General features: G+C 42.7%; 1 protein-coding gene across 1 annotated transcript in view; it reads left to right on the forward strand.

Moving 5' to 3' along the window:
- The first annotated feature begins 2,885 nt into the window (after window positions 1–2,885).
- Window positions 2,886–23,833, forward strand: part of LOC124714747 (formimidoyltransferase-cyclodeaminase-like) — a 110,630-nt gene continuing 89,682 nt past the window's right edge. Inside the window, exon 1 of the mRNA XM_047243046.1 lies at window positions 2,886–2,987. Within this exon, the coding sequence (XP_047099002.1) occupies window positions 2,934–2,987 (54 nt within the window). The 5' untranslated portion in view covers window positions 2,886–2,933. The remainder of the gene's footprint in view (window positions 2,988–23,833) is intronic.

Here is a 23,833-nt window from a genome sequence, read left to right on the forward strand (position 1 = left end):
GGGTACATGATGCTCAACTTCTGCGCCATCTGGTCAAATATTTTTGCGTGAGAAGTGGCCTGAAATGGAAAAAAAGTTGAAGGTGTTCTAACAATGAGAAAACTGAGAAATTTAAAGTACATTTTTTAACAACTGTGTCAGTCTTTTACTTCCACGTATCGCCTCATGTGACAAAATTTGTGGATAGGAAACATTTTGAGGCTAGTTAATAGCTCATGATAATCCTAGACTGATATTTTGCAGACCTTTCAGGATTGCAGTTAAGAAACTGAATCTGCTCTGTGGAAATCTTCCGACATTTTGCGTTGTTCTAAAAGTTTTTCAATGATTGGCCAAAGACTTTCCACTCTTCCTCTCGTAACTTTTTGGAAAGGATTGAAGTTTTGTCTTTTTAGATATTGTTCTTTACTTCAAAAGCGAACTTCCACACAGAATACACACCATTTGATCAGTATCCTGACATCCGATTGTAACGTGGAATTGAGTACTAGATGTCACGAGGCTCGGACCCGCCAGTATTAAAGGAGGCGGAGAGCCTTGCGTTGTCAGTAGAGAAGCAGTAACAGCAAATGCGTTGGTCATGAGGGTTTAGTGACTTCGGATGTGGACTAATCATTGGATTTCACGTGATTAACACACCCATCGCGACATTTCATTTTCCTAAAGATGGCCAAGTCGGCTGTTGGTGACGTGATCGTGAAATAGGAATGACCACATCTACGCCAGGACCAGGTAGAACTTGCGTACCGACGGACAGGGACCGTTCACTATTGCGAGGGGGGGGGGGGGGGGGGGCATAAAACTACACGAAATCAACAGAAAGAATCACTCGCGAGCTCCAAAATGCTACCAGCGGTCTAGCTGGGACCAATGTCTCTGCGTAGGGAGTTAAAAAGAATAGGATGCAACGGTCGAGCAGCTCCTCATTAGCTACACATTTCTGTAGCCAGTGCCTGGGGGCGCTTCGGATAATATCTCCAAGGTAGTGTTATAGGCTCTTTGCTGTTCCTTATCTATATAAACGACGTAGAAGACAATTTGAGCAGACGTCTTAGGTTGTTTTCAGATGATGTTCTCGTTTGTCGACTAGTTAAGTCATCAGAAGATCAAAACAAATCGCAAAACGATTTAGAAAAGATATCTGTATGGTGCAAAAGTAGGCAATTGACTCCAAATACCCCTTCCGCTGGAGGTTCGAGTCCTCCCTCGGGCACGGGTGTGTGTGTTGTTCTTAGCATAAGTTAGTTTAAGTAGTGTGTAAGTTTATGGAACAATGACCACAGCAGTTTGGTCCCTTAGGAATTCACACACATTTTTTACTCCAAATAACGAGAAGTGTGAGGTCATCCACATGAGTGCTGAAAGGAATCCGTTAAACCTCGGTTACAACGCAAATCAGTCAAACACAAAGGCCTTGAATTCAACTAAATACCTAGTAATTACAATTACGACCAAGTTAAATTGGATGGAACACATAGAAAATATTGTGGCGAAGGCTGACCAAAGACTGCGTTTTATTGGCAGGGCACTTAGAAAATGTAACAGATCTATGAAAGGGACTGCCTACACAACGCTTGTCCGTTCTCTTTTAGAATACTGCTGCGCGGCGTGGGATCCTTATCAGAAGGGACTGACGGAATACATCGAGAAAGAAGGGCAGCACGTTTTGTATCATCATTAAAACAAAGGCGTTTTTCGTTGCCCAGAATCTTCTCACGAAATTTCAACCACCAATTTTCACCTCCGAATGCGAAGTTATATCGTTGATGCCGACCTACATAGGGAGAACCGATCATCATAATAAAGTAAGGGAAGTCAGAGCTCGCACGGAAAGATATAGGTATTCGTTTTCGCCGCGCGCTGTACGAGATTGGAATAATAGAGAATTATTGTGAAGGTGGTCCGATGAACCCTCCACCAGGCACTTGAATGTGATTCGCAGAGAATCCATGTGATGACTTGAAACGAGTGATTCTGGTGATCAATCACGCTGTATCCTATGGCAGTTCGATGGAATGTTTTGGGTTTGGAGTATGCCTGGAGGACGTTACCTACCATCATGTTGTGTCAACAGTGAAGTATGGAGGAAGTGGTGTTATGTTATGGGGATGTTTTTCGTGGTTAGGGTGTGATTCTACTCAAGAAAACGCTAAATGTGGAAGGATGCGAACTCATTTCACAGCATTGTGCGCTGCATACAGTAGAGTAAGAGTTCGAAGACGGAGACTGTTCATATCAACATGACAATGCACCATATAATAAATCAGCGTCACTGAGACAATGGTTAGTGGATAGTAACATTCTTGAAATGTACTGGCCTGCCCAGAGTCCGGACCTGAACCCAATGGAACACATATGGGTTGAGTTAGAACATCGACTTCAATTCACACCCGAGCATTCACCATCACTGCGTTCTCCGATTTCGGCTCTTGAGGATAAATGGACTGCCATTTCTGCACAGACATTCAGAAACCTCTCTCAAAGAGTTTCCAGCCGTCAAAAAGGCGGAGGATTAACACACCTCATACAATGTTCAGTAATAGGTGTACGGATTCTTGTGACCAGATAGTGTACTCACTCATTAGTTAGAGGCGACGAAATGAAACACTTACCAATGTTTTGGAAACGTTTCCGAAGAATGTGAAATAGAACTGAGGACCTTAAGTAAATACAAAGGCAACTGATATTTAATCATTGCTCTGTATGTCATTCTGTAGGTAAAAGGTGAAGGGTGAGAAAGTATTCCATGAAGGCCCTAAAAGTAGGAGCTGGCTCTGCGCTAGGCTGCGCCAGAAGGAGACGTTCACAACAAACAGAACCCGTTCCGAGTGAGAATTATGTAATGTGGCTGGTGCGGAGACATTTATTGGCCGCGCGCTATCTGGGCTTCGCAGTCGCCACACCTGCCTGCTAGTGCAGCCGCCGCACGCACCATGGACAGGCTTGTGCTCTGCGTCCCCAACTTCTCGGAGGGTCGCGACGCTAAGGTAAGCACGCCCTGTCCACCCAACGAGACCGCCAGCAACCGTGATGCAGGAGGGTCTCAGCTTGCAGTAAATGGAGTCCTGCCGGCACAGTTTGGTAGTCTGACAGGTCTATTTTTCCAAAGTACGTCGACCCAAAAAGATTCTGAGGCCTTTTTTATAGCTCTTCACAGCCCCCAAAATCTTTTCACGTTCATGGGATGCTGTGCCAGTCTATTACGCTTAAACGTCTGGTTTATATCCAAGAAAGAAGAAAAGTGTAATGACGGTTGTCACCTGAAAACGGCCTAGGAAGCCGAAAGCCGGTTTGTGACCAAATAAATATAATTTTACAGAACGTTAGAAAGTGTTTAGCTATTTAATATTATTATTATGTTCAATCAAGCACCGACAGAAAGTTCAGTTAATGTTATAACGTGTGCTAAGGAAGTGCAGTTAACCGTCATGTAGAGGAGATTATGGAAACAGAAGCTAACGGCCACACAACCTATTTAGTTCAGCGGTAAATGTTTATATCGGAATGTCACTTCAAAATACGTAACAGTAATCTTTGTATCTTCTGCACAAATAATATCTGTGTAAACAGCGCATCATTTTTATCTGCATTGCAACATTCAGTTGTCACTTGAAGATGGCCGAAGAAGCCGCCAGCCGGTTCGTAGCCAAAGTTTTCAGAATGATGGGAAGTGTCCTCTTATTTAATATTCTGTAAACTACTGAAGCCTGTTCCGTACATCGCAGCTCTGAGGGTAGGCTGGCGCAATGTTTTATCTGCCGAAGTTCGTACATTTGTATTTAATTCTTTATTGTAACTTAATGGATGGACCTATGTGAAAGTCAGTCATAAACAAAAAATTAATAGAATTAACAAAAAAGCAAAAAAAGCTCCACATAAGTTGGGAAAATCTTACCCTCACTTAAAGAGAAGGAATAGAATCAAATTGATGGAGAAGATCTTTAACCCTTTCGATGAAAAGCCAAATCCTTTTAATATTTATTGCAAAGACGAACTATAGGCACTAAACCTGAAGTTGCCCCAGAATCTCGACTCCAAAATGTAGTGGCCATTGGGATAAACAAAGACCGACAAACAACAAGCCGAGACGAACGTGGACAGTGGGGTAGACTGCGCAACATCAGTCAGTTATGGACACAAAAGAAAGTTGATTGAACTGCCAGATCCAGTGACATCGTAAACATGGCCTTAGTTGACGCCAATGAAATAACATAATGACATGAAATTTTCTTCTATACTAAAAGAATTTGTTCATACTAAGGTTATATAAATATTTGCTATTTCGACTGAAGTGTAAGGAAATATCTGTTATTTCGACTTTCATACTTCACTTTCATTTACCGTTATGACATGTCTTAACGAAATACTTTAAAGATATTTCTGTCACATTCGTTTCAGTCTGAGCCACTGTATTCGGGCTTTCACGTCTGTCATTTCATGAACTTGAAATCCGATATAATCTCTGCCACGATACTACGTACTTAGACACAAAACCTACTGATAAAAAAGAAATGATGTTAGAATTTTGTGGCCTAGAACATATACCTCACTTTTTTTCGCTTGTGTGGCTATTTTCTTTTTCTTTTCTTTTTGATGCTTAGCTACCATAGCAGTCAAGTTAATCCGGTACATCCCACGTCTTTTCTTTTTTTTCACTGTAAACAAACACTCATGATATACTGTTACAAGGTAAAAAATTCAAAATCAACTAAATTTAAGAAATAACTATTTTAGTAAACATTTCACCATTTGTCTGAGACCAGGGTGTTTCCCAGCAATCGTTCGTTGGACTGAAAAGTTGTATCCATTGTGGAGAATTCTGTGTCTCTGCGTCGAAGAATTGTGAGAATATCAATTTTCTTGACGGGCCAAAATTTGAAACTGAACCCATGCTCCTTCAAGCGCCACACTACGAGACTCGTAGCCACAAACTTCCCTGAGGCTCTGCGAGCGCTGTAGAACCTTACGTCTCGCGACACATATTTGGTTAACGGAAACTAAAAATTTAGCGAACAAAGTGCTATTTCACAACAGCAAGATTACGTGTATCTGTTCTACTGTGAAATGCACCCACTGCAGTGAGATTTTATAGCTGAACAGTGCCGAGCGGTTCTAGGCGCTACAGTCTGGCACCGCGCGACTGCTACGGTCGCAGGTTCGAATCCTGCCTCGGGCATGGATGTGTGTGATGTCCTTAGGTTAGTTAGGTTTAAGTAGTTCTAACTTCTAGGGGATTGATGACCTCAGAAGTTAAGTCACATAGTGCTCAGAGCCATTTGAACCGTTTGAGCTGAACAGTGTTAGAGAATTTACACAGATGGCAATTAAAATAGCAACACCATGATGGCGAATGCAATGAACATCAAATTGACTTGCAGTGTACCACACGCTTGGATAGCGAGATAATTAACATTGGAGCGTCACAGCACGACGTAGGTAGGAGTAATGCTATTTACATTCAGGGTGTAAGGAAAGATTAGACACAAGGGTTTCTCATTCCCAAATCACATTTTAATGTTGTTTGTTTCTGTAGATACCGCGTTATGCCTCGTGAAAGAAGGAGAATCTTCAAGAGTTATGCCTCGGAATTCGACAGCGGCAGGATCTTGGTTTGTCGAGGCAGTGGCCCTGCGATATTGCTGATCGTATTGGTCGTGATCCCAAGAGTGTCATGCGAATATGAAATTGATGGATTAAGGATAGCCGTAAAGGACGTCATGCATAATCTCAAGTGCCACAATTGACAAGTGCTCGAGTGGACACATCGTTAGCACGGGCATGAAGCACCGTACAGCCACGTCTCGTCCGGGGCTCGTTTTCAGCGAAACAGGTATCCATACAGACACTACAACCACGTTCTGGAGCACGATGAACTGCCTGCACGGTAACCGCAGCCAGTGCTAATGGTGTGTCCAATTCGACACTGGAAACGATAGTGGCACCACGTCGTCTTTTTAGACGAGTCCTGTATCTGCTTACAGCATCACATTGGATGTATCCTAGTGTGGAGGATAGTAAGAGAAAGAATATTACCAGACTGCTTCCGATAACGTCATATGGACCGCGCACTTGAATGCATGGGGCGCCACTGAGTACTTGCCTCAGTTTCGGATAGCCGGTGATTTGGACAGCAGACTTTACACTTCTGACATGTTAAGGACATTGCCTGCGTCCTATCTTTGAGGTCTCTGTGATGTTATCTTTCAACAAGATAGCGCAAGACCATTCAGTGGATTATCATTGTTGGCCTGGCAAGCACGTTCGCCAGATTTCCCACCCACTGAAAACATCTGGACATGGCTCAGTAAAAGACTGTCACGTCACCACGCGCTAGCTCAAACGACTTATGACCTCTGACATGGAGCTGAATCTGCGTGGAATGGCGTGCCCGTATCTGTCATTCAAGATCTTTTAGACTCGATGCGTAGCCATTATTGCTGCAAGAGTTGGCAGCTCTGGGATACTGTTTCTCACCCTCTAAACACCCATATCACCTACAAATTTGATCAACAATTATTCCCACTATACTTTAAAAGCACAATAAACAAACTATGTTGTCTGATATCCACCTGCTGTTGTAATTTTACTGTGTAGCAGTGTATGTCACGATATCGGATGAGACCGAGAGCGTAGCGCAGCAGTTACCACACTGGACTCGCATTCGGGAGGACTACTGTTCAAACTGGCTTCCGGCCATCCTGATTTAGGTTTTTCGTGTTTTTCCTAAATCTCTTAAGCAAACTACCAGGATGGTTCCGTTGAAATAGCGCGACCGCTGTCCTTCTCCTCTTTCCTTAATCCGAGCTTGTGCTCCATCTCTAATGATCTCGCTGTCGACGGGAAGATGAAAATTAATATTCTCCTCCTCCTCGATTTTGGCTGACTCCTATGTTAGTTGGAGTACCTATAAGAAGTACAGTCTCCAGACAGATACTTGCCTGTCTGCTTATGTACGGAGATGGTGCGAGGTTGGGGGCTGGGTGGCATATAACCAGAACGCTTTGTCAACCTGCTGTCCGTATATACAAAGGGTACCAGGAAAGTTTTGCAGTACAGCTTTATTTATTTAATTTTTTCGATGTAATTTCCGCCACATTTAATGCACCTCTCCATCCCTCGAAACCAATCCCTAAACCAGTTCTCTCAAGTTTCTATAGGGAGTAAGGAACATCCGTTGTCCCAAGCCCTCAGGAGGTCCTCATCACTTGAAAACTATACTCCTTTCAGCTTCATTTTGACAAGCGTGCACCGTATAAAGTCACGAGGAGTAAGGTCTGGACTGTGAGGAGGGTGTTCAAGACGTTTCAGTCCCGTACCCCGCAAATATTCGGTGCACCCTTGGCGCGGTAAGCTGGAGCGTTGTCGTGCCGGAGAGACCTAGTTGGACTGTGCTGTCAGAGAAATTCACCTGGGCTTAGGTGGGACCTGTCGTAGTAATAGAAAGTATCAGGGTAGCTGTAAACTTCGTGAGTATCGCTGAAAAACACCTTCATCCCTTCTTGCGTGATGGCTTTCCCGAAGGTGACGGCATCTTCCAGCAGATTAACTGCCGACGTCACAAGGCCATATTCGCACTGAAGTGGTTTGCAGAGCATGAAACTGAACTCACGTTCATGTCTTGGCCACCAGGTTCGCCAGATTTAAAACCGATGGAAAATCACTCGCCCTAATTTATGAGAACTGCGAGACAAGTGCATAGACATCTCGTGCCACTTACCTTTGGAAACCTACAAAGGACTCTTCAAATCCATGCCACGCAGAATCGTTGCTGTAGTGCGTTCTAAATGTGGAGTAACATACTATTAAGCAGGCAGTCAAAAACATCCTCAGTGATGGTTCAAATGGCTCTGAGCACTATGGTACTTAACATCTGAGGTCATCATTCCCCTGGAACTTAGAACTACTTAAACCTAACTAACCTAAGGACATCACACACAACCATGCCCGAGGCAGGATTCGAACCTGCGACCGTAGCGATCGCACGGTTCCAGACTGAAGCGCCTAGAACCGCTCGGCCACACCGGCCGGCCATCCTCAGTGAGTGTGAATAGCAGCAGTATTTGTGAATGGCAGCCAGATTCAGGCTAAGATAAGAAAAGTACGACATCGAAGTATCAACTATTGAAATCGTGTTCAGGCACGGTTGTCAGGTACATATTCAAATGCATCAGGCTGGAGTCAGTTTCATGTTTCATTCTCCCTTTTACTCAGCACACTTAATCCATTGATAAGATAGGTCTGGGAGTGGATGATGATTGTAAACAATTTCCTTTAACTTCTCTCAATTCTGAAGTGCATACTGAATTCATTCTGGTAGTTAGGGGGGCAGTGAAAAATGGCCCTTACAGCTTCCGCTCGCCTTGGCCTGCCTTTCAGTGGAGGAGGCGGCGAAGCCGGCCACCTGAGCCAGTTGGCAAATGTGGATGCACAGGTTTCTCCAAATGACAGACCATCCACGAAAATGGCGTGTCCCATGCGAGAACATCACAGTATTGTGCAGTAGCCACGGGGCACCTCATACGCGAGTCTTTCGTCTATGGCCGATGGGCAGCTGACGCCTTGAGTGTAAACGTTGAGAAGACGAAGTTACAGTAAGTTTTCAGGGGGACGCCTTTTTATAGGTCGGAACTCAGAATCTTTGGCAAAGGCAATGTGCCATAGGCCGGCAATCGCAAATTACTGGAAAGAATAGTTTGGATAGGCTGACACACAGAATCTTCCAAAAAATCGACGCCGAACCTTCCAAAACGTAACTGTTACGAAGTTTCGGATTGGTGAAATAACCCACCTGCAACCTCATCACGCCTCGTCTAGCGCAAATGATTGAAGTGTCGCAGCAACAATGTACAAAATTCGTACATGATGATAGGTGTGTTGGTCCGGATTGATCAATCAGGTACTGTGTGGTGACCTTTCGGCCATTATTTTACTCTTTGGGGTTCTACTTCTCTGTACTCACTAACCTTGCGATGCAATCATCACCAACACTTCAATTTCGCGATTAGCAGTCAGTTAAGACGATTTATTCTGCGTTCAGTCTATTTTATGACATCTTTTTCACTGATTTCCCTCTGATGATCCACAATTATCACATGTTCAGATGTGCATATGCACTCATTCTCGCGTGATGAGTATTTGATCCTTGGCTGTTCTGAGCAATCACTGAAGTCATAACAATAAATGTACGTGATCTTGTTTCATTACAGTAGCTGGTAGTCCCCATCACTACTTAGTAAATATTAAAGTTTAATCGGGGCTCAAAACTACAACCTACGTGTTAGAGCCAACTCTTCCCCTGCAGTTCCGCGGGCACAATTCCTTTACATACACCTGGATCGTAGTGGGGGAACTGCACCTTGAGAGGCAAAATTCATTGCATGCCAGTGGGAAAACAGACTGTCTAGAGCCTTGTAATTTGATGGCTTTCGATTTATTTTGATGGGTACTTATATACTCCCTTTGAACCCAATAAGTGAACACATTGATGATCTGCTGAAACGTTTGAGTTCAGCTACTTATGCAATAAGGGTCATTGCAAATTTTGGTGATAAACATCTTAGTAAATTAGCTTACTACGCCTATTTTCACTCATTGCTTTCATATGGCATCATATTTTGGGGTAATTCATCACTGAGGAATAAAGTATTTATTGCACAAAAGCGTGTAATCAGAATAATAGCTGGAGTCCACCCAAGATCATCCTGCAGACATTTATTTAAGGATCTAGGGATATTCACAGTAGCTTCTCAGTATATATACTCTCTTATGAAATTTGTTATTAACAACCAAACCCAATTCAAAAGTAATAGCAGTGCGCATAACTACAATACTAGGAGAAAGGATGATCTTCACTATTCAAGATTAAATCTAACTTTGGCACAGAAAGGGGTGAATTATACAGGCACTAAAGTCTTTGATCACTTACCAAATAGTATCAAAAGTCTGACAGATAACCAACAAGTATTTAAGAAGAAATTAAAAGAATTTCTGAATGACAACTCCTTCTACTCCATAGAGGAATTTTTAGATATAAATTAAGAAAAAAAAGAAAAAAAAACAAAAATATTAAAAAAATAAAAAAATAGAAATAAAAAATAAAGAAAAACAAAAAAACACAAAAAATAAAGTTGTTATATTAACTTAAGAATGTTGTTAAATTAACCTAATTATGTCATGTATTGGAAAATTCGACTCGTTCCACATCATTACGAAATATCGTATTCATGATCCATGGAACTAGTATCAATCTAATCTAATCTAATCTTACTGAGCCAAGTGCGGTGGCAGAGACCACTGGTGTCAGAGTCAGCAGCAGTGCTAGGGCTGTACCAAACGTTCCTGCTGTGGAGTTGATCTCACAGTTCCTTTACATACACTTGGACCGTAGTGGGGGAATTGCATCTTGAAAGAGTTCCGTACAGACTTAATTGTGTATATAAGTAGTTCGTCTATAGGATTTGACGACAGTTTGCGATTATCAAAATACTGAATGCATTGACTTAGAAGCTTAAATTTTTTACACTGCTGTTATACCGTAGACCTTAGTATTAAATTTCAAATTGACACCTCTATCCGTTCCTGAGAAAAAGGGGTCTAACAGACGGACAAACAGACAACGAATGACACAAAAATATTTTTATGTGATATTATTACAAATTAACAATTTTCGGATTTTGTCTTTTACTCGTACTGCGAAATCCTGCTTCTAGCCAAATTTCGTGGTTCTATATCAACTGGAAGTACCCTACAGGTTCGGATGACTGAGTTTCCGAGTATGAAAATATGTGCCATCAATGGTCGTATCTTTTGATTGCATTCCATTAGAGGATTAGATGTTTTCTACATCTTCACAGATACTTCTAAAGGTGCGTGGCGGAGAGTATCCTCTACCACCGCTAGTAATTTCCTTTCCTGTTCCACTCGCAGATAGAGCGACGGTAAAACAATTGTCTATATGCCTGTGTATGAGCCATAATTTTTCGTATCTTATCTTCGTGGTCCTTATGCACAATGTATGTTGGCGGCAGTAGAATCGCTTGGCAGTCAGCTTCAAATGCCAGTTGTCTAAATTTTCTCAATAGTGTTTCTCGAAAAGAACGTTCCCATTTGAGTTCCCTAAGTATCTCCGTAACACTTACGTGTTGTTCGAACCTATCGGTAACAAATCTAGCAGCCCGCCTCTGAATTGCTCCGATATCTTCCTTCAATTCGACCTGGTGCGGATCCCAAACACTCGAGCAGTAATCAAGAACACGTCGCGCCAGTGTCCTATATGCGGTCTCCTTTACAGGTGAACCACTCTTTCCTAAAATACTCCCAATAAGCCGAAGTCGGCCCTTCGCCTTCCCTACCACAGTTCTCGTTTCATTTCTTATCGCTTTGTGACGTTACGCCCAAATATTTAAACGACTTGACTATGTCAAGCAGGACACTAGTACTACTGTATCCGAACATTACAGGTTTGTTCTTCCTGCTCATCCGCATTAACTTACGTTTGCTACATTGAGAGCTAGCTGTCATTCATCACACCAACTGGAAATTTTGTCTAAGTCGTCTTGTATCTTCCTCAGTCACTCAACTTCGACAGCTTACTGTACGGCACAGCATCATTGGTAAACATCCGCAATTAATTTCTCATCCTGTCAGCCAAATAACTTATGTACATAGAGAACAACAGCGGTCCTATCACACCTCCCTGAGGCACTGCTGACGATATCTGCGTTTCTGACGAAAACTCGCCGTCGAGGGCAACATGCTGGGTTCTGTTACTTAAGAAGTCTTTTAGCCACTCATATATCTGTGAACTTATTCCATATGCTCGTACCTTCGTTAACAGCCTGGAATGGGCGCTGCGTCAAATACTTTCCGGAAATGTAGAAATATGGAATCTCCCTGTTGCCCTTGATCCATTCACTGTATATCACGTGAGAAAAGGGCAAGCTAAGTTCGGCACGATCGATGCTTTCTGAAGCCATGCTGATTCATGGACATAAGCTTCTGAGGCTAAAGAAAGTTTAATATATTCGAACTGAGAATATGTTCAAGGATTCTGCAGCAAACCGAAGTCTGGCCTGTAATTTTGCGGGTCCGTTCTTTTACTCTTCTAATATACCGAAGTCACCTGCGTTTTTTTGCAGTCGCTTTGGACTATGTGCTGGGCGAGAGATTCAAGATAAAATGCAGTCTAGGTAAGGGGCCAATGCTGTAGAGTACTCTTTGCAAAACCGAACTGGGATTCTATCCGGACTTGGAGATTTAACTTCTTTCAAATCTTTCAGTTGTTTCTCTACGCCAGGGATGCTTATTACTGTGTCGTCTATAGGGGAGTCTGCCCGACAGTCAAATGACGGTATGTTTGTACGATTGTCCAGTGTGAACGATTTCTTGAATGTGAAATTTTAAACTTCCTTCAACCGCCACACCAGTCTGGTCAACAAAGGACTGAACGGAAGCCTTAGCCCCGCTTAGCGATCTTGTATAGGAGACCGCCAAGGGCCGTACACTTTAGTATTTGACATAAATTTCAGCTTGTTATCTCCACCCGTTCCTGAAAAAAATGAGTTTTAACACACGGACCACAAAATGAACACACAAGGTTTCCGTTTTTTCCGATTGATGTACGGAACCATAAAAATCATAAAAAATGTATGCGAGCAATGTCGAATAATTACAGATCTGCCACTACGAGAGTCAACACACTGCAATAGTTACAATGCCGAAACAGCAAAAATGTTTAAAATAAGGAATATGCTACAGCTATTGATTTTTTCTTTTGCTTGCTATCTGGAGCTATCCTCAGAAAAAAATTATCAATTGTAACAGTACAGTAGGTACGTGATAATTACTCCTCCTCCTTGCTCTTCACAGAGCTTCACATGGAACAGCTGACACCCGGCAACAACTGAACAGATACGCTTTGAGAAATGTCACGGGATTCATCACATCGCACTTAAACAACGTTCTGTTACTGTATACACAGTGCCTCTAAACATCAACGGACTCGTCAGTGTATGACTCCAGGAAACAATAAGCTGCTCGTACGCTATCTCATTTCGCACTTAGTGTTTTATAAATAAGTAAGATGGTATTTACTATTTATCATATTACACGGATGATCTACTATCGTACTCTGCAAACCAGTCTGATGTACACGGTAAAGCGTACTTCCCAACGTACTAGGTATTAAGATTTCTTCCAGCTCTATTTACGAATGGACCGCGGTGCGAATGACTACTGAAATGCCATGTGCATGCTGCAAATAATCTAATCCTGTCCTTGCACTGCAATAGATAAGAGTATGTAGTAATGTACTTATTCAACGTTGCTTCTTGGCACTTTGTAAATAGGCTTTTACGGAATTGTTAACGCCTATCTTCACCCGCCACCAGTTCAAGTTTTTCAGAAATTCCGTGATACTCTCCTATGTGTCCAAGATGCATGTGCTCATTCGTGCTACTACGCTTCGTATCATCCGTTAGTCCAATTTTCTACGGGTCCGACGTACTTGAGCAATGTTCTATGATGGATCGCGAGAGTGTTTTGTAAGCAATGTCCCTTCCACAGTTATTGAAGTTTCCCTGTATGCTACCAATGAACAGCAGTTTGCCCCCTGCTATATCTACTCTCGACCGCAAGTTATCACTCCATTTTAAATTCCCATGAATTTTTACACCTGACTTGGTAGATATCACAGCTAGCTATTTCAGGTTATTTACATGAATCAGGATTGTGTGTATACCAGTCACATAGTTGGAGTATCGATAAACGTAAGAAGACCTGTAAATCATAAAACTGGGAAAACAAAGGCGTTTTTCGTTGCGGATGAATCTTCTCACGAAACTTTAATCATCAACTTTCTCTTCCGAATACGATAATATTTTATTGACGCCGGTCTGAGTAGGGAGAAACCATCATTACAACAAAATAAGGGAAACCAGAGGTCGCACCGAAAATATACATGTTCGTTTTTTCCGCACGCTGTACGAGATTGGAATAATAGAGAACTATTGTGAAGATGGTTCGATGAACCCTCTGCCAGGAACTTAAATGTAATTTGCAGATTATCCGTGTAGATGTGGATGTAGATGTAGAAAGCTTGGTGAAAAAACTGGCAGTTGACTGTCAACATAAGCAAACGTAATGTATTGCGGATAAATTGAGAACGGTATTTAACGAACGTCGGCTGGACCTACACCTGGAATTATGGTCTGGGGTGCGATTTCGTATGACAGCAGAAGCGCTTTCGTAGTCATCTTATGCACCCTGACTAAATTTGTGCGTCAGTCTGGTGATTCGACCTGTTGTGCTCCCATTCATGAATAACATTGCAGGGGATGTTTTTCAACAGGATAACACTCGCCCACATACCACTGTTGCAACCCAACATCCTGTACAGTTTCGATATATTGCCTTGGACTGCCCGACCGCCATATCCGTCTTCAATCGAGCACATATTCTACATCATCGGACGACAACTCCGGCGTCACCCACAAACAGCATTAACTGTTGTTTTATTGACCAGACAAGTGCAACAGACATGGAAGTCCGACCAACAAACTGACATCAGGCACCTGTACAACACAACAAATTCATATCTGCATGCTTGCATTCTTCAACATTCTGGCGGATACACCCGTGATTAATGTACTAGCGTTTCACATTTGCAATGGCTTATTTCGCAGTTACAGTAACCGTGATTTTGCAATGCTTATCACTTAAATATTTTACCTAGACAAATGTATTCCCGAAATCTCATTACTCCAGATTAATTATTTTTTGGTGTATAAAGGTATCGACCGGGAGCAATTTTAAAGTGGAGTGACCACGTAAGACTAGTTGTGGAATGGCTGCTACCAGACAGACGTGAGATTCATGGAAAGAACTCGCTTTCGAAACTGTCGTCCGATCGACGCTGGACAAGTGTTTGTCAGTTTACCATCTTTCTTACGTTGAATTAACTGGCGAGACATAGAAGATTCAAATTAGAAGTGCGTAGTTCATCACTTGATCGTTCAGTCATCGCGACAGCGTCACATAAATGCTAACGGAAAGTGACCCTAGAAACAAATTGTGTGTAGACATAATAAAAACAGAAATATGCACTAGTTGAAAGCTGTAACTGGTAATAATAAATATAATTTTTAATGAGAACTGTTTTATCGTGCTCACCCTCAACCCTCAGCTCTGCAGATCCTTTCGCCATGCCAACCAATGTTCGGTAATTTTGTGAACTTAATCTGGCAACCGTAGGGGCCACTGATACTGCTATACAAGAGACCCTCCGTCATATATCGTAAGGATGCACGTAGACTACGGACGTAGACGTACATTTGACGATAAACTACTGCGTTAGTCAAACAAACAAAATCAAATCTACCAGTACATATTTCCGGCAAACTAAGTTATAATTCTTAGGTTCACACTAACTCCTTTTGTCTCTTCCTTATCGCCCAAATTAATCGTCCACTAATATTTCACAAAGTTAACTGTGACTAAACGCCTGTCCTCTTATTAGCACTGCGGTCATAAAAGTAACCGAGAAAATTCGCCACGTAAAACAAAATCTTCGTCATTATTCCTTGTATAGATCAAACAATGGCTAAAATATCGGCGTTCAAGAAAATTTTAGAAAGATCGTTAAATCTGAGACGAAAATGTCTGGAGCCTGTTTGTAGCAGCTGGAGATGGGAAACTGCAAAACATGTAGAACCAGTGGCGTGCTGTCTGCGCTCCAGCGGTTTGCCTTGAGCAGGGAGCACACCAGTGCCAAGTGGGCCTTCTTCCAAGTCTTGGTGTACACTAAACTATAGCAATCATGAAAACATTCCTTAAAGCTACGAAGACATCTGAACGGGCGAGGCACATCATGGCACGTCATGGCATACAGGACGAAGGAAAACAACCTGATAATAAGGCCAGAGCAGTGTACGAGAAGTCGAACGTAGCAAAATTGCCCAGATAACCGCAGGTCGGAAATGTACGGTTGTGGAGATACGGCCACAAAACGATAGCCAGTCAACGACAAGTGCGTTGAAGGTTGTACGGTATGCGAACGTGTTTTGATGTGTCTAGCAGTGTGACTACCTTACTGAAGTACAGGTTATTACATTAACTAACTAATGTCATTACGATACTTTTAGCGTAGTTGATTCAGTAGCCAAGTTCTACCCAATAAATTTCGCAGTAAATTTTGTGTAGCGTAACCAGCAATGGGTAAGAATTTAAATCTTCCTAACTTTGTCTGTTCAGGTGAAACCATTACTTTCAGCTAACATAATCAATAACCACGCTGTTAGCCGTATTATTTGAGGCAAGTCATTTTGAATACACACACCTCTGCATGCTCGGTGTATTTCCGACGTCTGGTTATTGGAAACTTTTGCTCGATCCGGTGTCGCCTATCACGCTCAGAACTTATCAGGTTGTTTTTGTCCACCCTGTGCGCGTTATGGAGGCATAGTGCACAATGACAGACTCCCATTGTTGAGAAGAGAAGGCTGTTCTACAATACACGCTCTCTGCGACGTTCAGTTGCCCTATTTGTGGCTTGGCGTGTGAATGACGTTTCCAGGCTAAAGTGAACACAGGTGTTTGAATCGCCTTACAAAACTCGAATCATTAAAAAAAATTACAAATTCTTTTATGAGATCAAGGTCTCACGAAACAGATATCACAAAATAAGTCTTTCCAGTCCAAGTAAGCCACGCCAGTCATCGATTACGAGCAAAAATAAGCTGGACGAATGTCTAAGAATCGTCAGAAAATATAGAATATAGGCTACCGCTGACTGATAACGGTTTAAACTGTAAATATAGTGAGCTGGCCGGTGTGGCAGAGCGGTTCTAGGCGCTTCAGTCTGGTACCGCGCGACCGCTACGGTCGCAGGTTCGAATTCTGCCTCGGGCATGGATGTGTGTGATGTCCTTTGGTTAGTTAGGTTTAAGTAGTTCTTAGTTCTAGGGGACTGATGACCTCAGATGTTAAGTCACATAGTGCTGAGAGCCATTCCAACCATTTCGTAAATATAGTGTGTATCATAATTAATAGTAAAACTTACGTGTATGAAAGTTTCAGACAATACAAGAAACAACGTCCAATAAACGTGGGTACGCAAGTGAGCTGTTCGAGAGATAATTGCCAATATATGGTTACAAGCCGCCAGTGACTTAGATACAAAACACTGCCCTGGAGAATATACTCTAAGACAAAAAACGACGCACTGAGAAGGAATTATCCGAGTGGGACGGAAATTGATAGATGTGACGTACATGTGCAGACAAAAAAATGATTACAGTTTCAGAAAAAATTGATGGTTTATTCAAGAGAAAAAGCTTAACAAATTGTCAATAACATTGGTCCACCTCTGACCCTTATGCAAGCAGTTATTCGGCTCTTATTGGACGTCCTCCTGGGGGATATCGTGTTAAATTCTGTCCAATCCAACTGGTATGTCAGACCGTCAAAACCCGAACTTGTTAATGCTACAAAAACCTCTCAACTGGGGAGAGATCTGGCGATCTTGTTGCCCAAGATAGGGTGTGGCAAGCATAAATACAAGCAGTAGAAACTCTCGTCGTGTGCGAAATGTAAGCCCAAGATGGCTTGCTATGAAGGGCAACAAAAGAGGACGTAGAATATAGTTGACGTACTGCTGTGTTGTAAGGATGCCGCAGATGACAACCAAAGGGGTCTTGCTAAGAAACAAAATGTCACCCCGGACTATCGCTCCTGATTTCGGACAGTATGGCGGGCGACAGATTGTATCCCATCGGTGTCCAGGGCATCTTCAGAGACGTCTTTGCTGGTCATCACGGCTCAGTTCTAAGCGAGGCCTCATCACTGAAGACAGTTCTACTCCAATCGATGAGATTTCAGGCCCCAATGACCAGCGAAGACATATTTGCAGACGCCCTGGACAACGGTTGGATACCGACCTGACTATCAGCTGATATACGGTCCGACAACCAGAAGTCATGGTCTATGGTGCCGTTTCATTTCGTAGCAGCAGCCCTTTGTCATCCAGGGCAACCTTACAACTCAATAGTACGTTGACGATATTCTACGCCCCGTTTTGTTGCTCTTCATGGCAAGTCATCCTGGGCTTACATGTAGCACACAGAGAGAGTTTCCAGTGCTTGTCTTTGTGCTTGCCAAACCCTACCTTCACCAGCAAGATCGCCGGATCTTTCTCCAGTTGAGAAGTTTTGAAGCAATATGGGCAGGGTTCTCCAACTAACTACGGATTTTCACGACCTAACGCGCCAGTTGTACAGAACTTGGCACGATATCGGTCAGGAGGATATCCAAAAACTCTGTTAGTCAATGCGAAGCCGAATAATTGCTTGCATAAGGGCCAGAGGAAGACCAGTGTGTTATTTTACTGCTCAAATTGTGAAATTCTTTTTCTTGAATAAACTTTCAGTTTTTCTGAGCTTGTAATCATTTGTTTGTCTGTACCTGTCATTCACACCAACCGATTTCCGTCTCATTTGAATAATATCTTCGTGTTTTTCTTCTTTTTTTTAAGGTAAACTTTTCGCTTAAGTCCCCACCTAAATGGGCTCAAATTTAACGCATGACCCACTGTTAAGGAAAGATGCGTGATGGAGCTCCGGCACATTTTGCTATTGATGTAAGTCGACATCTAACGCGCCAGTTTGGGTACAAGATGGATTGGTGGAACTGGGACTCGGATTTTCCTATCTAGGTTCATATTACAAGTGAGTGTACAGCACTCCCGTTGATACAGTTAAAGAACTGAAACAGTGATGTGCATAGTCTTGTCAAGCTTTGCAAACTGATCCACGGGTGTTTGAAAGACCTCACAACTCACTGCAGAGATGAGTGCAGTATTGCATCCAAATGCGAGAACAGCATGTGCAACACCTCCTTCAACAGGTACCAGTGTACATTAAATTTTATCATGTAACCCACTGAAGCAGTATTGTACTTCGTGGTGATGGGTGAAATCTGAGTCTAGTTAAGTGTGGACTGAATCGCAAAGTTTACAATTCACTGATTAGCACAACGTTTCATACTGACGCCTGTGATGGCTCGTAATCACAAATTCGTAATTATCTCCTAATTACTGGAAAGGTTTTTTTCCTTTGCCATTCTTTGCTATTAATTGTAGTATGTTCTGAAAATAAACTGATGATGCTCTTCTCGGATATGCAGCCAGATAATATAGTCATCTCGGCACAATATTTCAACGGACCAACTGGCCGCAATCTTCAGGTGAGAATGCTGATGCACAGTCTCGCCGGAACTGAGTTTTCAACAGAATTGGTCGAGGTGTATAAAGGAGCTGCCGATTCTGTTGGAAATTCATTTCCAGTATACTCACCTGAAGATGATGACCAGTTGGCTCACTGAAGTATTGTGTCAAGATGAGTATATTAGCCGTATGAATATCCAAGAAGAGTATCATTAGTCATTATGTCGGAAAAGTCTTCGTAATCACGTGAAAACATTTTGTTTGACAGTTGTTAAGGAACAAAGAGCGAGCCACATCTGCAGCTGCAGTGTCTAATGGTGAGTGTGTTGGAAAGGTACATTGTCTTGGAGACATATGCGGTGGTGCCTCTGAAGCCCAGTTATCACAATAAACCTCTAATATTTTGTCTGTACTTTGTCAACCCAAGAGACTGTAGAATATGTAAGCAGTCCATCGTAGCACACTACTCTTACTTGAATAATCCTGTAGGAATTCGGTTAAAGGACGCCATGTTTGGGGTTACGATTGTTGATGGACAATCAAAGTGATACAAGTGATATTTGTGCATTGTCACAACTAGAGAAAGTCACTGTTATCAATTGATCAGCTGTGTCTGTATATGGTAGGTCGTGGAGAACGTGTAACGAACACAAAAGGCCGCTACACAACGTACTTGACGACAATAGTAGGTTTACTTATCACAGGGATACGCAGATAAAAAAATACCTGGACACCTATCAGGGGCATTAGTATGATGTATCTCCACATTTCGCCTTTGTGAAGACTTCACCTCCAGTGGGGACACTTTCAAGTCTAAATGTCTGTGGAGGAATGGGCACTCATTCTTCCTCAAGAGGCTAAACCAGAGAAGATAGATATGATAGACACTGGGGCCTGGCGCGAAAACGACGTTCTAACTTGTCCCAAAGGTGTTATTTGGGTCCAGGTCAGAACTGTGGCCAGAGCAGTCCATTTCAGGAATGTTATTGTCCACAAAGCGCAGCCTCACAGATGCTGATTTATGACACTGTGCATTGCCAAGCTGATACAAATAGTCATCATCTCCAAACAGCTCCTTTATTGTACGCAGTACACTATGCTGTACAATAGCTTTGAACCTTTCTGCATTTAATGTTAGGTGAAATACGGGAACCACACCCTATCCACGAAAACACCCCTATACCCTGACGCCACCTCCTCAGTACTTCACTGTAGCACTATGCGTGATAGCAAGTTACATTCTCCGGGCATTTGCAAAAACTAAAACTTTGCATCGCATTGCCACAGGCTACAGCGCGATTTCCAGTCATTCACTGACCAACAGTGTCGCTCTTTACACCGCCTCAAGCCTTGCTTAGCACTGACTACATAAACGTGTGGCTTATGAGGATCTGCTCGACCATTGTAGCATATTCTTTTTAACTCCCTACGCACAGTCATTATGCTAGCTGGACCGCTGATAGCACTCTGGAACTGACGAGTGATTCGTTCCGCTTAATTTATGTGAGTTTTTACAACCACCCTTGCCGATGCCTTATTGTCCAGCAGTACTTGGGGTCTGGCTGGTCTTGGTTTAGCTGTGATTGTGCCTTTGCATTTCCACTTCACAATCACATCACCAGCAGTCGACTTGGGCAGCTTCAGAAGGGTTCAAACGAACCTGATGTGTTTGTTACTGAGGTGACATACAGGGATTAGTCCATGTTCGAAGTCACTGACCGACCTCTCCTGACCGATCCATTGTGCTGTTACAGGTCCTCTGTTAACATCACAACACTCCCTGGCTCCTTTTAGACTGGCAGCTTCACCTCTAGTGGTCAATTACGCATTACGTAGGTGTGTCTGTGTACTTCTGATCAGATAGTGTATATCTCCTGACAATCTCTTCCTCTAGGCACCTAACCCAATCGATAACATGGCTACTGAATGGAATCGGACTACATTAATATCTCCATTTTGCTGCCACAAATTTAATTGCGAGAGCAGTAAGTCAGCATTCCTATGCAATTACTAACTCGTGGTTATTGTCCCATAAAGATTCCCTGTGGCCCACAGTGACATGTTATCCACAATATTCAAATAAGAGTGTCACATATTCCTACTGGCGCTTTGCCAAAACTGGACGAGTAATTCCTATTATTGTATGGCTTGAAACCAATTCCTGTTGAGATACTGACCACTTTACCTCTGACGAGTAGTTATGTAGTATTTGCAGGATTCAACAGAAATGGCATAGTAAATTACCACAATATGCATGTGTGGGCAGATACAAATCCTCTATCAGTCACAGAGGCATTAGTATCGTTTCAGTATCAATGTATGGTCAGGAACTGTCGTTGACTGACTCATGAGACATATATACACTTTACGAAACAGATTAACAGTTGCTGTGTATCATTGATTTCTGCACGATGAATTACCATTAGTGTTGGAGGACATTGCCCTGCAGTAAGACAGCAACTATGTTTCACGTATGACGGGACACCAGCCCATTTTCTACGAACCGTGCAACAGTGCCTCACCCGCAATTATGTTTCGTGGGTGACAGATTAGGCAAAGAGGTCCAGGAGCAGAGCCTCCCCGTTCACCAAACCTAAATCCATTGAATTTCTGGCTTTGGGGACATTTAAGGGCATTGGTGTTTGTCCACCCATTGACAATCCACGGATATTACAGGAGCACCTCACCAATGCATGTGACACAATCTGAAATGATTCAGGTGTATTTGAAAGTGTTCAAATGGCTCTGAGCACTATGGGACTTAACATCTGTGGTCAGCAGTCCCCTAGAACTTAGAACTACTTAAACCTAACTAACCTAAGGACATCACACACATCCATACCCGAGGCAGGATTCGAACCTGCGACCGTAGCAGTCGCGCGCTTCCGGACTGCGCGCCTAGAACCGCTAGACCACCGCGGCCGGCTTTGAAAGTGTGTGTGATTCACTGTGAAGAAAGGCTGAATGATGTGTCAGGACGTATGATAACCACATACAACACTGCCTATAATATCTACTTTTAGGTAACAGGCAATTGGGAATGAGAGGACAGATTGGCCCATATCTCAGCTTGGTTTGGTTTCCGGACATAATATTATGATAACTTTTCTTCTAGGTTTGACCAGTACAACCTCCTATAGGAATATGTGACAGTTTTTTTAAAGAATACCTTTGGCTAGTGTGCACTGGTGTTAATGCACGTAGATGCTCAAAATACGAGACTGACCAGGTGTCAGCCCCATCAGACACAACTACGCATGGTATCCCAAATTAAAAGTTAATAGAGAATCCGAAGCTGAGCACTTCGAGATAAGGAGCAACTCGTTGGTAATGAATATTTCAGATGTCTACATCTGGATCTACTTACATACTCTGCAAACCACATTATGGCACATAGCGGGCGTTACCCCATGCCACTACTAGTCATTTCTTTGCTGTTACACTCATAATTAGAGGAAGGGAAAAATGACTGTATGTCTCCGTACGAGACGTAATTTCTTGTGTGTATCTTACATTCGTTGTCCTTTTGTAGAATATATGTTGGCAGCATTAGAATAGTCCTACAGTCAGCTTCAAATGCAGGTTCTCTACATTTTCTCAACAGTATTCATCGAAAAGGATATCGCCCTCCCTCCGAGAGTTACCAAACATCTCTGTAATACTTGCATGTCGTTTAAACCTATTGGTAACAAATTTAAAAGCCTGCCTCTGAACTGCTTCAATGTCTTCCTTTAATCCGACCTGGCGTGGATTCCAAACACTCGAACACTATTCAAGAACAGGTGACACTAGCACCCTATATGCGGCGTCCTTTACAGATGAACCACAGTTTCCTAAAATTCTCCCAACAAACTGTGTCCACCATTGGCGTTCCCTGCCACAATTCTCACATATTCATTCCGTTCATAGCGCTTTGCAATGTTACATCCAATTTTTTAAACGACATGACTGGGTCAAACAGTACATGACTAATGCTGTGTTCGAACGTTAAGGGTTTGTTTCTCCCTATCGTACGCATTAACTTACCTTTTTTTACATTTAGGATTAGTCGCCATTTGTCACACCAACTAGAAATTTTTTCTAAGTCATCTGGTGTCCTCCTAGTCACTCAGCTTCGACAGCTTCCCGTACACAAGAGCATCATCAGCAAACACTCACTGATTGATGCCCAACCTGCCAGAAAATAATAGTGGTCCTATCACACTTCTGTGTGGCACTCCTCACTAAGCCCCTGTCTCTGACGAATGGTACCAAGTCATAAGTTATTCATATGACGCACATGTTTGTAAACTGCTTACGTTTCATAACGAACAGCTGCCTGTCGCATTAGTGTTGCTGGCGCCTGCTCGAAAACATATACAGCCGCGTATGCTGTCAGCTTTCATAACGACAATATGTCATTTCAGTAATTATTTGGTAGAAGTGCTTGAGTGCACGTGGGAAAGTATTCCAGCTCATCAGTATCAACTCCTCAGCTGACAGCAATCTGAATTCACCTCTCTAAGTAGAAGTTGTGTTGAACATCCACTCAGAGGGTATAAGGAACGCTGGATGTAGCTGTTAGGTAGCCAGTAGAACGTCTTATTACGGATTCCTTCTGATATTTTGAGACGTTCT

Source organism: Schistocerca piceifrons, chromosome 1, assembly GCF_021461385.2.
Source record: "Schistocerca piceifrons isolate TAMUIC-IGC-003096 chromosome 1, iqSchPice1.1, whole genome shotgun sequence".
NCBI lineage: Eukaryota > Metazoa > Arthropoda > Insecta > Orthoptera > Acrididae > Schistocerca > Schistocerca piceifrons.